At 36.2% G+C, this 17,041-nt stretch overlaps 2 protein-coding genes across 2 annotated transcripts; one reads left to right on the top strand and one right to left on the bottom strand.

Moving 5' to 3' along the window:
- Positions 1 to 126: 126 nt before the first annotated feature.
- LOC106707809 (PAX3- and PAX7-binding protein 1) lies at positions 127 to 10,443 on the top strand. Its single transcript, XM_014499246.2, has 16 exons — positions 127 to 453; positions 929 to 1,056; positions 1,417 to 1,674; positions 2,314 to 2,461; positions 2,660 to 2,761; positions 3,380 to 3,524; positions 4,208 to 4,397; positions 5,149 to 5,272; positions 5,817 to 6,020; positions 6,121 to 6,296; positions 6,383 to 6,447; positions 6,618 to 6,790; positions 8,002 to 8,182; positions 8,856 to 8,989; positions 9,569 to 9,743; positions 10,251 to 10,443. Exons 1-16 carry the CDS (start codon positions 294 to 296, stop codon positions 10,303 to 10,305), a joined length of 2,418 nt encoding a protein of 805 aa, XP_014354732.2. The 5' UTR covers positions 127 to 293; the 3' UTR covers positions 10,306 to 10,443.
- A 2,594-nt stretch (positions 10,444 to 13,037) lies between these two features.
- LOC106707819 (protein arginine N-methyltransferase 9) lies at positions 13,038 to 15,768 on the bottom strand. Its single transcript, XM_014499256.2, has one exon. The coding sequence runs from the start codon at positions 15,583 to 15,585 to the stop codon at positions 13,399 to 13,401; it is 2,187 nt and encodes a 728-aa protein (XP_014354742.2). The 5' UTR covers positions 15,586 to 15,768; the 3' UTR covers positions 13,038 to 13,398.
- Between the last annotated feature and the right edge of the window lie 1,273 nt (positions 15,769 to 17,041).

Here is a 17,041-nt window from a genome sequence, read left to right on the forward strand (position 1 = left end):
AGCAGCGTTTCTATTTAACGAAAGGTTTTTTTTAAAAGCCCAACACTAGCATTACATAATCTGTGTGCACTGACCATAGTGGAAAAACGAAAAACTATCACAGACTAAAAAATAAAAGACATTGACAGCCAATGAATTTGTGAATTCTTTGCATAGAGCGTCGAAAATTATAAAAATATCATTGAATTGTACAGTCCTTACTAAATTAATCAGAAAGTTTACAGTGAAAACATAAAGACAATATTCTTGTCAATCATAATTATCTATCATCAGACTACTCATAAAACAAAATAATGTCATTATTTCGTAAACCAAAGAAGATTCAACGACGCGTCTTTTGCGCTGATGATGACGATGACGGTGATCCTGAACCACCACCACCTCCTATCATCAGCCAGAAAAAAGAAAACAAGCCTGTTAAAAATACTACACTCTTGAGTTTTGCTGACGAAGGTTTGTCCTTAACCTAGAATAATTTGTCTAGTTATAACCTAATAAATATGAAGTTTTGTTGATTACTATGCAATATAAACATGCTAATATTTTAAAACCAATACTAGAACTATGATTGAAAAGATAATACTTTTTTTTAAGTACTTATACAAAAATTGATGTAGCAAAACATGATAAAAAACAATTATTCAAAACAAAATAATTATTGCTTGTAATTTTTTTTATTTTAAACTATATCTTTGGAATGTAAAAAAATACAGATTCTAAAATCTTACTTGATTTATCTTATTTTAAAAGCATAGGAGGTTTTTCTAAGTCCAATCAACTTGTTACTTTAACTGTAACAACAATTTATACCATAATAATTTGTTTTTTTTTCCACTTGATAAAAATTGCTCTTCAACTGACGTAATATTCTTTGAAAATTATTACATCATTGAATAAACATAATTTAATTCATTCTATTTTATAACAGAGGATGATGGAGAAGTTTTTAAAGTAAAAAAATCTTCGCAAAGCAAGAAACTTGCCAAGAGGCGTGAGAAGGAAAAACGTCGTGTCCCTGATGGTGATAATAACAAATATGACAATAATTCTCCTGAGGTAATGTTCACACAAAGACAAACAATACATAACAATTCAAGAAATCACAAATATAAATTACGCTTGAACCTAAAACCTTAAAAAATATAACATAAAAACTAAAATATATTATTAAAAGGAGTCCCTTAAGGCACGGTGAAATTCAAGTATTATGCAATATCTAATCTCACAAATATTACAAATGTGAATGTTTACGTTGTGAAACGCATGGAACTGTGATCACAGAGGGTGTGGGAGGAATACCAAGTCTGGATAACTTAATTCCAGATAATCAAGTTGCAGCACTTTATCTTGTGAATACTCACACAATTATAATCTCATATTACCCGTAACTGTTAATAATTCTATTACAATATCCAGGGCACAATGGACAATGAGGACATGGAAGAAAAGCCAAAGGTCAAGAAGAAAGTATCACTGGAGGGTCTCATACTGTCGGGACGCGAGGCCCTTGCGGCAGATGGAGCTGGGGACTTGTCTGATGATGAGATGGAGGCAGACGAGGATAGTAGGGGTTTTCATCGGTACCGCGCGGAGTCGGTTCGCGCTGCGCTCGCACAGCCGGGCCACATACCCGACGCGGCGCTCATCCACGCGGCGCGCAAGACCCGACAGCAGGTATGAGAGGTGAGGGACTAAGAGATGGCCGTCACCACGCGACGAAGTCGACACCCTCGTTTGTGTCTTCTGGCGCCTACAGTTTTGTATTAAATAATGGATACAAAGTGCATATTTGTATACATGTAGTAATGCAGTCCGGGTATGCTTGTACTTGTTAAGATGCATCTGCACCTGTTTCCCAGTCATCTGTTTATGTTGTACACTTCTACATATTTGTACAAGTTTGCTTAACTTACGCATGAGGAATTGCACATGTTGCTGCGCGAAAAGTTATGTAGGTACATTGTTTTTTTTTTCAATTCATACAACTCTAGCTTTTGCCCGCGACTCCGTCCGCGCGGAATAAAAAATAGAGAACGGGGTAAAAATTCCTATGTCCCTCTCCTAGTTCTAAGCTACTTGCCTACCTTCTTGAGTTATAAATAGTGTAACTAACACGACTTTCTTTTATATATATAGATTTTCCTTGGAATTGAAGTTTTGTAAATTTTATACAAAAATAAGAAGAAGTAATTCACATTTGGTATTAAAACAAAAATATGTTATTGAGGTATTGGTTATTGAAATTGTATGTGCTTTTGTATCAATTATGACTTATTAAATAAGTCAATTTCAATATGAAACTTGTAATTGCAGGCTCGCGAGTTGGGTGACTTCGTTCCTATCAGATCGGAGGCTGTGCCGGGCCCGCGGCTAATCCGGGACGACGGCTCCGGTGATGACGACGACGAGGATGGCAGGATAGAAGTCTGCGGACTTGTCCTGCCTAGTGATAAACCTAAACGTAAGTATTAAATATAGTAGCATTGATTTTAAAAAGTAGACGGTTTGAATATTCTGTTTATTTGAAAATGCAGAATTCCAAGTAAGAACCAGACTAGTATATATGTCATTATTTATTATATAACACTTGAATAAATTACATAAGGCAATAGTCTTAATATAGCATCAGAAAGTACAGAGTTACTTTTGTCACCACCAGGTGGCACCGCAGCCGCCTCTGAAGAAGAGCTGGACAGCGAAGATGAGGAATGGGAGAAACAGCAAATACAAAAAGCAATGCCCGCTAATATTGATATTACAGGTGAGTTTGTCTTTGAAATACATAATGATTCAATGTTTTACATAATTCTTGTTATTCAATAAGCCTAAATTTTACTAATATTATAAATGCAAATGTTTGAATGGATGGATGGATGTTTGAAGGTATCTTCAGAACGGCTCAACATATCTCATTGAAATTTGGCAGGGATCATAGTCCGGAAGAACACATAGGCTATTTATTTTATTTTTTTAATTCCGTGCGGACGAAGTCACGGGCGAGAGTTATTGTTGTATAAAATATTAAATGGATTTAAATATACAGTCAAAATCTGTTATAACGACATCGAAGGGACTACTCATATTGAGTCGTAAAAACTGATAGTTGTAACAACCGGTGACAGGTATTAATAGGAAAGATATGTAATAACATTCAGCCAGGACCTTTGATTTTGGTCAATTTAACCGGGATGTTGTTCTAAACGATGTCGCTATAAACGGTTTTGACTGTATATATATTTTTTATCTGTGTAGTAAATAGTTGAATTAATCATAAAAATCTTGGAATTTCCAGTCTTTTCCAGTTTTCCTTGTATTAACTCCGTGATTAATTTTGATCCGTTTTACTTTACATTAATTTAAGACATTCCGTATTCATCAGGTGATGGCAATACGGATTTGAACCCGTTCGCAGTACCACCCCCAGCCCCGCAGGTGTCTGACACATCATACTTGCGGTCATTGCTCACAGCTGACAACACCACACCCACTACACCACAACAACTTCTTGAAGCGCTCACATCAAGGTACATGTTGTTATATACTTCTTTATTAGTTTAGGTATTTTTCATTTTGGTGATAAGCGACAAATTTATATTTAAATTATATAAAAGTAATATTAAAAATACGAAAAGATTTAACAAGAGATTTGTAAAACAGTTAAACAGATCTCGTTGAAATTTGCCATAAAGTATGATTATTAATTCCAGTCAATAAAATGACAAGTGCAACTGTCACAGATACAAAAAAGGATGACCCGAATAGTGATAAAGGCAATTTGATATTGAAAAAAAAAAAATTTAATCTCAACTAACATTTCATTGTAAAAATTCGATTCTACCACATCACTTTTTGGGACTAAAAACTTGTAACACAGGAAATGTCATTTTACTGACTGGAATTAATAATCTTACTAAGAAAAATGTACTAGGAAAATTAAATTAAAAGGTTGATCAATAAAAAAATCTCTTATACTAAAAATCATATCAGATAGTTAAGAGCAACACTTAGTACAGGAAAAACTAAAGTCCCATAGGTATTTTTTTTTATAAGAGAAGAAGGCAAACGAGCAGCGGGAACACCAAGTCTGTTCATCAAAGTCCATGGACATCTAAAATACCAGAGGAATCGCAGATGCGTTGCCGGCCTTTGAGATGGTGATACGCTCGCTTCTTGAAGGACCCTAATAATCTTGGTGTTCTTGTACCAGGTTAGAGGAGCTGCGGAAGGAGAGGTCGGTGAGGGCGAGGAAGCGGGAGGAGGTGAACACGCGGCTGCTGCTTGCGGCTCGCATGCGGGAGTCTCGAGCCGCACGACGCAATCACCTCGATGCCGCATATCGCCGCGCTCAAGCCGCACGCGGTTATATCACCGATCTTGTCGAATGTCTCGATGAAAAGGTATATAACTATTCAAATACTAGCTGTCGCCCGGGACTCCGTCCGCGAGCAGTTTAAAAAAACTAAATGGGGGGGTATGAAAAATGGATGTTGGCCGATTCTCAGACCTACTGAATATGCTCACAAAATTTCATGAGAATCGGGAAAGCCGTTTCGGAGGAGTACGGGAACGAACATTGTGACACGAGAATTTTATATATTAGATCTTGCCGGAGCCGCTAACATATTTGAATACATTTATACATGTCACAGACATACTGACAAACAAAGACTCACTTATAATGAATGAAAATGTGTGAAAATAGATTATTAAAGATTTTAGTTGATGATAATTTAAAATTAATCTTTTAATCTTCAAGATTTCGTTATAATAATAAATTATTTGTACGAGTTGGTACATACATACAAAGAATAATGCTGGGGTTAGGAAATAATTTGGTTAATTATCTAAAACTACGGCTTAATGGTACGGTATGTACGGTGACCGAACGTACGCGTGTTATAAAATACAAAATCTACTAGTCTTTTAGTTATTTAAATAAATTCAAGAAAATGGGACAGATCTGCAAGCAGTTCCTTTCGATTAAAATAATTTTTATAAAAATCGGAGCACCAGGGGCCGAGCATTGCGGTAACATACATTAAAAAAAATACAGTCGAATTGATAAATGGCTGACGATGGGAAAACATGTATGTACATTACTGATGTTACAAGATATATGTGAGATGTAATGTACTGTACGTGGTGTAGATGCCGCAGCTGGAGGCGCTGGAGGCTCGCGCGCTGATGCTGCACCGGCGCCGCTGTGAGTTCCTCGTGGAGCGCCGGCGTGCTGACGTGCGCGACCAGGCACAGGATGTACTCGCACTCGCAGGTATATAACACCTCACATACACAACATACCTTTGCTTAAATATTTAATGTAAGCAAGCAATTAAAAATAATATTCATATTACTAGCTTTCGCCCGCAACTTCGTCCGTGCGGAATTAAAAAAGAAACATAATGAGTATGTGATTTTCTAGACTATGATCTACATCTATGCTAAATTTCTTCGAGATCTGTTGAGCCGTTCTGGATATACTTTCATACATACATCCATCCATCTTAACATTCGCATTTATAAAATTAATCAGATACATTGTTAAGCACTTGACTTGCAATCTGCAGGTCCTGGGTTCGAATCCCGCCATGTACCAATGTGTTTTTTGATTTACATATGTACATTTATCCGATGTTATTACGGTGAAGGAAAACATCGTGATGCTGCACATATCTGAGAAGATATTCAATGATATGTGTGAAGTCAACCTGCACTTGGCTAGCGTGGTTGACTATGTCCTAGTCACCCCTAACTTGGGGTAGGCTCCGAGCTCCTCAGTGGGGACGTATAGTGAGCCGATGATGACATTATTACAGCCCGTCCCGGCGTAGCGAAGCCAGTAGACAGCGAGGAGAAGACGCGACGCGCGGCGGAGCGCGAGGGGAGGCGACGTGTGCGCAGGTTGCGGCGAGAGGCCACCGCAGCAGCTGCAGGGGCGGGGGCTCCTACGCACCGAGACGGAGACTCCAGTGATGATGATCTGCCACCCACTGAACAACAACACTTTGCACAGGAAGCTGGTAAGTGTAAGAATGAACCAGTCACTTCCACAGTATTCCGACACTTTATTTGGCTTTATTTCAACAAATTTCTTAACTTTGGTATAATTTTTGTTTTCAGAGGCAATCCGTCAGATGTCATCTCAGGTGTTTGCGGACGCGTTGCCGGCGTGGCGGAGTGTACGCGGTGTATGCGCGCGTGTGTCGCGTTGGCGACGCTCACAGCCCGCACTCTATAACGATGCGTACGTCGCTGATTGCCTGCCGAAGTTACTCGCACCATATATCCGGCATGAGGTATCCTCCATAATTTTAAATGGCACTTTGGTGTTGATATTTTCATGTTTTGATACATGTTGCTAATCAAAATATTTGTATTTCAGTTGATACTGTGGAATCCGTTGGCGGATGAAGACAATGAAGATTATGAAAAGATGGACTGGTACAAGTGAGCATTTATATTTTATTTGTACGTTTTTTTATATAAACTTGATGTTATAAAGTAAATTTGTAGTAATTATTTTTGTAGTTGTTTAAGAAACTGATGATCCATCCATCCATGGAGGAAAATGTTAATTCAAAGAAATAAAATGTGAAACTTATGTAAACTTGAACCAGATGTCTGATGATGTACGGAGTGCGCGCTGAGAGGCTGTCGAGTGACTCCGAGCTGTCAGAGGAGGAGGAGACGAGTCCGGGTGCGGGACTGAGCGAGGCGGCGCTGCGAGATGACCCAGACCTACTGCTTGTGCCCACACTCATAAACAAGGTCGTGCTACCCAAAGTTACAGGTAAAACATCTTTTTTGTTTGTTTTTGTTTTAATTTGTAACATTTATACCGTAATTAGTAGCTGCTAAAACGCGTAAGTACAAATTGCCTATTTGCTAAAAAAAAAGAAAAAAGTTTAGATATTAATTTATAACAAGTAAATATTGAGTTCTAAGTGCTTTTGAAGTACATCTTTGATAAAACTTACAATATTATAGAGGGATAGTAACTTGCTACTTGCTATTATTTTAAACGAGAGAACAAAGGTAATTTTATTAAAGGTAACCATTGACATCTGTCACTGTGACATTGTTTTATCCGTTCATGAAACTTTCCGTTTTCTTTGCACAACAACAGTAAATTTGGGAATACAGTAAAACCCGCTTAATACGATTTCTCAGGGACCCCACCTAAAACGCGTCTTAAGCGAGAAAGCGTATTATGCGGGATAGGGAAAATAAAACGAACTTACTACATATTATTATGTATTTTGTTCTTATTATTTTAAATTATGTACATTAAATACATTACATATTACAATACATATTGTATTTAAAATAATCACTTATTTTGGTTTGACAGAAAGATTTTGATGCATTAGCAATTAAAAGATTTTCAACATAATTCAACTTTTGCAGTGCGTCTTCTTATCACTTTGATCCAAAGAAGCAACATAGCGTCTTAAATCATTTACAGCTGATAATGCCTGGGCGTTTCACAAAACCGGAGTCGACTCATCTTCGTCTTCATCATTATCACTTATATAGGCCTCATTTTGTGTGTTATTCACATTCTCAATAAAATCTTCAATTTATTGAATTTCGTACGGTGCTACATTGTCATCAATGGAAGAATATCCAGGAAAACCCTGCAGTATCTGGGGTTCTTCTTCTTCCAACACGACGGCTCATCCTCGCCGTTAGAGCGCTGTCGGCTGGCCTCGAGTGCGGGCGTATGGCCTGAGCGAGGGCGTATTTAACGGGATGACGAGTCGTATTAAGCATTAAGAAATGTATGAAAATATGTCTCAAGTTGCAGGGACTGGCGTAAAGCGGCGTATTATGCGAGAAATCGTATTAAGCGTGATCGTATTAAACGGGTTATACTGTATTACTTTAAAAAAATTGAAAAGCGAAATAATTTTTTTTTTTGTTAAAAATTCAAAAACTACTTTATTAACTCATAAGTTATATATAAAAGTATAATATATAAGAGCAGTATATGTATTATAGAGCTGGTGGAGCAAGCTTGGGATCCTATGTGCGTGCGCGCATGCGTGCGTCTGCGGCGTGTGTTGGAGCGTGCGTGTGCGTTGCCGGGCGGAGCTGCACTGCGCAGACTGGCCACAGCCGCACGCGCACGACTCGCTGCAGCACTACATGCTGATGTATTCTTACCTGCACTACCGCCACAGTCAGTATACATCATCATCATCATCATCATCATCATCACCTCTCTATTCGTCCTCACTGACAAGCTCGGAATCTATCCCCAATTGACTAAGGATTTGAATGAATTAAGGAATTGAATTAAGGATGACTAAGACATAGTCAACCACAGCCAAGTGCGGGTTGAATATGTGCAGTATCACGACGTTTTCCGTCATTGTAAAAATGTCGGATAAATGTACATATGTAAATCAAAAAACACATTGGTATATGGTGGGATTGAACCCAGGACCTGAAGATTGCAAGTCAAGTGCTTATTCCTGAACCACCGACGCTCCTCAGTCCTTAGTTTACATACATTATATTAAATATATGCCGTAATATTTTATTAAAAAAAGATTGTAAACAAAACTAAGAATTCCTATAAAATTTATCAGAAATAAAATGATACTAGCTTTTACCCGCGACTCCGTCCGCGCGGAATAAAAAATAGAAAACGGGGTAAAAATTATCCTATGTACGTTTCCTGGTTCTAAGCTACCTGCCCACCAATTTTCAGTCAAATCGATTCAGCCGTTCTTGAGTTATAAATAGTGTAACTAACACGACTTTCTTTTATATATATAGATTTTGGGAAGAAATATATGAGATTGGACTTTAATAAAATGGATGAATTTAAAATGAATTGTACTTGACAGCGTATTGGAGGGCGCTGGTGGTGCTTTCTGGCGGCGCTGCGTAGGCGCAGGTGTAAGGCTGATGCGCGCCGCGCTCGCGCTCTCCGCACCTCCGCCAACACTCAATGCGGACACCCTCGTACTCTCACTCATTGGTAAATTATATCTGGACTTTGTTACACAAGAACTAGTATAATCACAAGATTAGATATTTACAACATTAAGGGCGACAACGCATCTGAAGTTTCTCTGATGTTGCAGATGTCCATGGGAATCGATGATCACCTTTGGTGTTCCAGCTTGTTTGTCTACTTTTTTTTATAAAAAAACTTGAGAGGTGTCAAGGGACACCCGGATGGAACGAAGTTTCTTTCTATTAATTAGTGAAAGAACCAATGTTTATTCTATGAATAAAAAACTTAAGTCTTCACAAGAAGTACATTTTATTTCTATGAATTTTCGTTATATATTGTCACGTCGTTGCCATGGTGAAGTAGCGCTCATTCGTCGTTAACATACTTACTATAGCAAATAGTGTCGTGACAACTTTTCGTAAGAATTTTTTCCGTCTAGCCCCCTTTCATAACGCGCGATAAGGAACTTCGTTCCAAAAAAATAAAAAACGGAAAATATGAAATAGCCCACATTATCTTTGAAACTTACTCAAATATGTAGATTATGATTTACTAAATAGTTTTCAGATATATTAAAAAAATGTTGAACTGTGTACACAGAGACGCTGTGCTGTGCTGCGGGTGCTGCGCCAGGTGTGCAGGCGGCGGCTGCGGGCGCAGCACTAGCGGACACATTGCCCCGCACCGGCACACTGCGCACGCGCGCGCTACATCGCCTCGCCAGACTCGCACAACTAGCTCTCGCACGACTACAAACTGACAATCCTATGCACTTGTATGTATACTCTAGATAACCTAGCTCTGCCTTAAGCGAAATAACAAACACTAGATGGCTAGATAAAAAAATTACTTTTAAGTTTTTTTTTTGTAACAGAAAATGTAATAAAATACAGTCCATCAATCTATTCAGCCTCATAACGGCCATTACTGGGCATAGGCCTCTCCCAAGACCACGATGATCCGTTCTATGTAACCCGCATCCAGGATGCTGCCGTAACCTTGACCAGATCGTCGGTACATGGCCGCCATTCCAGTACTTTGTGGCCCCATCTGCCGTTCGTTCTGTGGGCAATATGGCCGGCCCATCGCTACTTAAGGTTTACAATTCTTTGAGCAATGTCGGATACTTTGGTTCTGCCCATTGCCCTTTCTGTGACTTTGAGCCGCCTGTTGCCCGCAGAAAGTAAAAAGTACAGTACTAACGCATAGTACCAGTATTTGTGGTTTAATAAAAAAATTGTAAAACTTGTTATTTTGAACTAAATATAATTTTTATCAACAGGAAAGCACTGGAACAAGCGCGCAACATCTTGTCCGAGGCGCGCGCGGCTGAATGACATCAAATTAGTCGTCGCAGAACTCATTTGCGTTAACATACAGGATATATGTCATGAAGAGAGACAACTATGTATGAAATGATTCTGTCATCGATTAAAATATAATCGAACAAGAAATATCGATGTTCGTTTGAAAGGTGACATGTCTTGTTCATGAATCGATTTAAAAATATCCATTCTGTTGTAAATATTTAAAACTATAAAACGAAAACAGAAAACTACATAGACAAAGACCTTTGCTTGGTCTTTGATTAAAATCAATTATGTCCGTTAATAAGAAAAATAAAAATTATATGAACATTTCAAATTAAAATCTGCTTTTAGTTGCGAAATCAAAATTAATTATATCTCAAAGTATTACGCAGTGTACATTCGATATCAGACCCTGTTGAGGTCCAAACATACAACATAAATTACACGGGGGAAGTACCAGCAATAATGTGCACCCTCAATACGGAGCACTGGGAAATAAAACCACCTATTGCTGGTTAACTAAGAGACATTTAATTTATACACCACTTTTTATTTTAGATGCATGGTCTTTTAAACGACTTATTGAGCAATTTTAAAAAAGCTACCCAGTGTACATTACATTCGCCAGTCTTCTAGATTTTCTGCTTGCAGTATTTTTTACATAGAACATGTAAGCTCTACAAATTCTTGTCCTTTTTCAATGACTGCTCTAGCCATAGTCTTTGATACAAATACGCGGGAAAGGAATATGTTAAAATAAACAAAAGTGTGTCCTTTAAGTAAACAACAAACTTATAAAAATAGTCTGTTTGTAGATATTAAAAAAAACATCTTTCTATTATTACATTTCTTATATAATTTTTATTTAGGAATTAGGTTTCTTTTTTTTGCAACAACGCCGCTATTTATAAGACATTGTGAAGTAATGATAATTCAGTTTTGTTCATACTTCTATGTTTTTTGTTTATTCTATTCCGTTAGTTAATTAATTTTATTTGGATGGTTAAATAATTAATGTTGTAGACAATTAAGTTGTAACTTTGCGTGCGTATTGAGCTTATTTCTCATTGAAGAGAATATACATTTATAAATATTTTTGTATGCAATTGGATTTTGTAGTGTATAAATAAGTTAACAATTATATTGAGAGGACATTGATTGATATTTAATTAATATTAATAAAGAAATAAGACGAATCATTGTAGTTTTTTTTAAGATCCGCAAATTAAATTATAACTTCAAGCTACAACAGAAAAAGTTAAATAAAAATAGTTATTTGAAAAAAAATTAATTAAACCCATATATATTTTTATACCCCATATATAGGTTCATACCAGTGTTTCCCAAAGTGGGCGATAACGCCCCCTTGGAGGCGTTTGAAACCTAGGAGGGGGCGATAAGAGGCCCAAAAATGGGAGGCATTGAAATTAATTAAAGTAATGAAATTGTGGTTTTTAAGTTTTAGGGCTGAATAAAAATTAGGGGCGCTCTGAAATATAATTGATTTTCAAAGGGGGCGGTGAAAGAAATAAGTTTGACAATCGCTGGGTTATACCCTTAAGGAACTCTTGAAGTAGCATATAAATCAATATATAACTTCAAACTTTCGTGGTTTTTACCAATATGCATGCAACTGTGTCGAAATATCGGGAGCTCAAACAGCCTAATCGTGGTAAGAATCTCGTTTCTTACGAACAGTATATCATATTAATATTAATGAATCTTAAAAAAACCTGATCCAGCATGTTTTGGTCCCAATCCAACAGACATATAAAAAATTTCCGTTAGTTTGGCAAAAAAAAATAATACAATCTTATTTTATAATCTACTTTATTTCAAAAACATTACATCAGGAAATGTCACATTCAGTCTAACACTGAAATATTTTGTTACACAATACTTTAATATATAAATGCAAGTCATTTAATACGTATTTTACTTAAATCAATTTGGATTCAGTGTTTACAAGCACATACAAAGCAACATCATTATAGCTAAAAACATATTATTTATTTCATTATATGTATATCATTATATAATATACCACACATAAGCAATTATATCATGAACTTGACAATATAAATAAGTATGCTACAAAAATGTCTGGTTATAAAGTGAAGTGCCAACTTCATCAGATCAGAATGGGTCTGTAGGCTTAGAAAATGACAGAACAAGACATGACATGAGAGCTACAAGGATATTGACACTTTTTGACAGTTGCAGAAGGGTACTAGTAAGTTATTGTAATTTAGTTTGATTTATGCTCACCAGGTCAGACTTTGTTGATAAGATGGCAAGTTTTTACTACGACACAATAAAATACAATTCTTAAAATAGAAAATATAAATATACATCGCCAGCAACATTTATTTCAATTACATTTACTACAAAACTCTTTGATAAACACAACAAAATCTATAAAATAAGGAAAATATTTCATATAAATGAAAAATCAGCATAAAAAAGTTGCATGTTGTATAAACTATGTGACTGCATTTATAAAAATTAACACTTACATTTAGGGTCAAAATTAAACAATTCTAAAATTCAGACTTCATTTTGTAACTTAAAATACATAACATTAGCTGTTAAAGCTAGAAAAAAAATATTTACATAATTTCATTTGGGATGTCTAACAAAAACAACAATATTTCAACATTTACTCAGTATACATTTTTTTTTTTTATAAGAGAAGGAGGCAAACGAGCAGCGGGAACACCAAGGTGTTCATCAACGCCCATGGACATCTGCAATACCAGAGGAATCGCAAATGCGTTGCCGGCCTTTGAGATTGTGATACGCTCGCTTCTTGAAGGACCCTAAGTTATACCCTATACTTACTTTATTATGACTAGTAAAGGTTGAAAAAATATTTTTACTAACACATTGGTTTGACGCCTAAAGTAAAATAAAATAAGGAACTATTATGTATTAGAGGAGTCTTAAAAATTATCGAGTGAGATCTATGATCAGCAGTGTATGTCATTTGGATAAAAAATTACTGCCTAGAGTTAACCTTCACTTAACATTCCTGCTTAGTTTGATAAAAAATAAAATTTTATTACTTATGGTAACTAATAAAAAAGGTTTCATAAATAAATGTATGTTAGCCTATAACCATTAATTTTCGATATCGACAAGTAGTTTAAAACCACCATCAGGATCAACGCAGCGCAATACATTCGCAATATCTCCTTTCTTCATTGGAACTTTAGGATCAGCAAGGAACGCTATGCTGTCTACAAAACCGTCACTTCTATTTGTGGCTATTTCTCCTATGTCTTCCATCAATTCAATTTTATACCAGCAAAGAATGGCATTTGCTGTGCCATCCTTAATGATAGGTACATTAATCACAAACGATCTTAACTCATTTGAACACTCACCCAAACATGTAGGCCGCGACATAGGAGTGTATTCCAAACGGGACATGTCAATACAGAAGTTCTGTGATACTTGATACACATTCATATATCCCGATACTTTGTAATCAATTGTATTTTCATCGTAAACCCTGTTGTTAATGTCTAGCCAGTGACTATCAACAAGCTGGCCTATGATGCTAATGGTGGCCGGCATGTAAAGACCTCCCGGTGCCAAATGGGATGTCTTCAATTCGTGAGCTATATCTTTCAGTCTCAAATCAATTTCCCCACATAACTCGAAAGGATGGCAAAAAATTGCATGGAATAATGTATCAACAAAAGAATCCAAATTCCACAGATCTCCCACTAGTATAGTTATTTTGGATATGTCAATTTTATTGGCTTCTAAGACTTTAAGAATGAATATTTCATCATTATAAGTTCTAGCAGTACAGACCAAGGACTTGGCACCTCTTTTCAACATTTGCAAACCAAACAGAGGGAATGGGCATAAATCAATAACAACAATCTCGGCCATCTCAATAATTTGACCAAGGTAGACACAAGCCATGCCAACGCATCCAAGAATCGTCTTCACATATTCTGAATCATTCAAAAATCTCAATGCTTCATGCGAAATCTTGTCAATGTTTATATTGTAATTGGGAACCATAGTCAACTTTCCAGTATTCATCAAAAATTGTGTAGTATATGAGTCATTCTTTTTAACTTCTTTTGGTATGATGTCAAAGAAGACAGCCTGCTGCCAAGCATTGCACCGATCTTCAGAGCGGGGATCTGTTGTTATTGTAACATTATCTGTCAAATACAAGTTAAACCAACCGATCATACAATTTATTTCACCATCTTGGGTGGCAATCAAGTCAATATTGAAAGGTTCACTTCGATATAACTTATCTTGAATATCATCATAATTATTAAAGTCTATTTTGATGAGAGAATGCTCTTCAGTCATGTATTTTAAATCTTTGAAAGAATGTACATCTTCACAGTCATATGTCTCATCATTGGACATCATGTGAACATTTGCTGTGGGGATATTCAATAAAGTTTTAATGCCTTGCCCCAGCTGATATTTTAAATTAAGGTAGTTGCAATTTACACCTGCTACAAAGAACTCTGCTCTACCAGGAATTACTTTTCCTCCAACATCTATCAAATAATTCCAAGCATGCAACAGTGTTTGCAACACATGTTCCCCGAATAAGCCAGCATCAAACATTTCAGTCACCAGGACAGTGCATTTGGAACCTATCTCTTTATAATCCATGGCTGTGGACATCTTGTTTACAATGGCTATATCATTTATCTCATAGTCTTGTATTATATTCTCTGCTATTTTAGTCATAACACTAGAGCCATCACATGCAGTGATGGTCAGTGGCTGGCACTTCCGAGCAAACAGCGCCAGCAAGCCTGTCCCAGTTCCAACATCAATCACGTTATCCTTGCCGAACTTGACTATCTCATGAATAGCGGCTCGAAATAGCTCATTTCGTTTTTTGTCATTTAACATTCGAAAATGCCATCTTTCAACAAGTAAATTTTTCACAGAATTCAAATTCTTTTCCGCATTTACAAAACCGGAATTCGCGCTGAGAGCTTTCTGGAAGTGAGACCAAGCCTCTTCGTAATAACCGAACTTATACAAATATTTGCCAATCTCATTCAACAGGTATACGTTTTTCGGGAAAATCTTAATAGCGCGACTAAAATTAGTAAATATGTCTTCAATCTTTCCAGCTGCGGACAAGGTTTCATTGTACCGCATCATAACGATCTGGAATTCTGGTTCATACATGTTTTTAAGGCGGGGATTCTTTTCAAAAACCGAAATGTATATATCGAAAGATTTGCTAAGATTACCACTCGACGAAAGTTGCCGTGCGTAGTTCACATAGTCTCCTTCTATTTCCTCCATTTTCAAAAATTTTGCGTATCACCTTATATCTTTTATGCGTACTAACTCCTGCGGCGCACAATTTCAGCGCACACAAAGTGTAAAAACGCAATTATAATTGATTTCGCTCAATATCAACAAATATCAATATTGTGCATCTTAGTCTTGTTTAGAGATGGGCTTAAATAAACGTATCAACTATTAACCGTTTTTCATTCTATTATCAACTGGTTGAATTTTTCATGTTTTAGTTGTAATCATCGAATAGTTTACGAAGGAGTCACTGTTCCTTTTTTTTTCACCTCCGGTTTTCACGGTTTTCAGGACCTTCTTTATTGAATGTGTGGTGGACACTCCTCACCTCAACTACCTAGTTGACAAAATCTTCAATGCTCAGGTTTCGTTCATGATAAAACCGTCAACATCCCTAGTTATGACATGTTTCCATGTTTACACAATGCCACAGTATTCATCGTATTATTTGAATATTTTTGGTACTTTATATTCGAAACAGGATATCTGGCACGATGAGAGGCGCTGCTATCGGGTTTGTCCATCCATTTCCCTTGATATATAAAAGGGGTAATACATGTCCGAGGAGCAATCTGTGAAAATTCTTTAAACTTTTTAAAGAATAACTTTTATGTCTATAAGTTTAAGCGATTTTTCGTTAAAAAAATAACTTTTATTTCTGAAAATATAGAGGAATATGAGTTGGCATTACACAAAGAAAAAAATATGTAAAACCTACACAGGTATAGAAAATGGCATAAAATAAATATTCAAGTTTAATAAAAGGGGATTCCGGGAATGCACTTGAATCCTTAGCACATCTCCCCGCTCACGTTTCAATGTAAAAAAATTATCGTAAAGTTCTGTTCACATTATAGCTGTAATATCATGTTTTTTCTTATTCAATAGCTACAATTAACTAAAAAAAATTAAATACCTTTTTCATATCCCTATCGGTTAAAAGATTTATTTCTTTATTATAAAGAACGAAATGGGAATTGAAAAAAATAAATTTTATTTACATTGGAATGCAAAAAATAATTTTCACGTAATTATCGAATGCAAATTCTATGAGACCAACTATCGAAAATTGAAAAGATTCATCGCCAATTTTATTCAAAGCATTTCTATAATAGTGAATTGTCAAACACACTTCCTTATTAATAGACAAACTGTAGATGGACTAACCCGTTATTATTGTTGGTATTTCTAACATTTTGGTAGTTTTGGCGTCACCGCTACGTTACGTTAATTTTCAACTACTCGATGGACTAGTTATCTTGTAAACTCAGGTGTGTGTGTGGCCATTGCACATCCAATAAAGTAAAGAAACACCAGAAGACTGGGAGCGAAAAAAGAAGTCGATTCAAATAGTTGAATTCAGCTTGTTAAATAAAAATGTCAATGGTTGATACGTTGGAGGGGGATTACGGAAAACGGTTGATTCAAGTATCTCATTTAATCA

Source organism: Papilio machaon, chromosome 3 (assembly GCF_912999745.1).
Source record: "Papilio machaon chromosome 3, ilPapMach1.1, whole genome shotgun sequence".
NCBI classification, from domain to species: Eukaryota; Metazoa; Arthropoda; class Insecta; order Lepidoptera; family Papilionidae; genus Papilio; species Papilio machaon.

Bases quoted from the DNA above. Each gene is read 5' to 3' on its own strand.
- LOC106707819 (XM_014499256.2), bottom strand. From the start codon at position 15,585: ATGGAGGAAATAGAAGGAGACTATGTGAACTACGCACGGCAACTTTCG.
- LOC106707809 (XM_014499246.2), top strand. From the start codon at position 294: ATGTCATTATTTCGTAAACCAAAGAAGATTCAACGACGCGTCTTTTGC. The intron at 2,762-3,379 runs GTGAGTTTGTCT...CGTATTCATCAG, and splicing joins CGCTAATATTGATATTACAG to GTGATGGCAATACGGATTTG. The intron at 3,525-4,207 runs GTACATGTTGTT...TTCTTGTACCAG, and splicing joins CTTGAAGCGCTCACATCAAG to GTTAGAGGAGCTGCGGAAGG.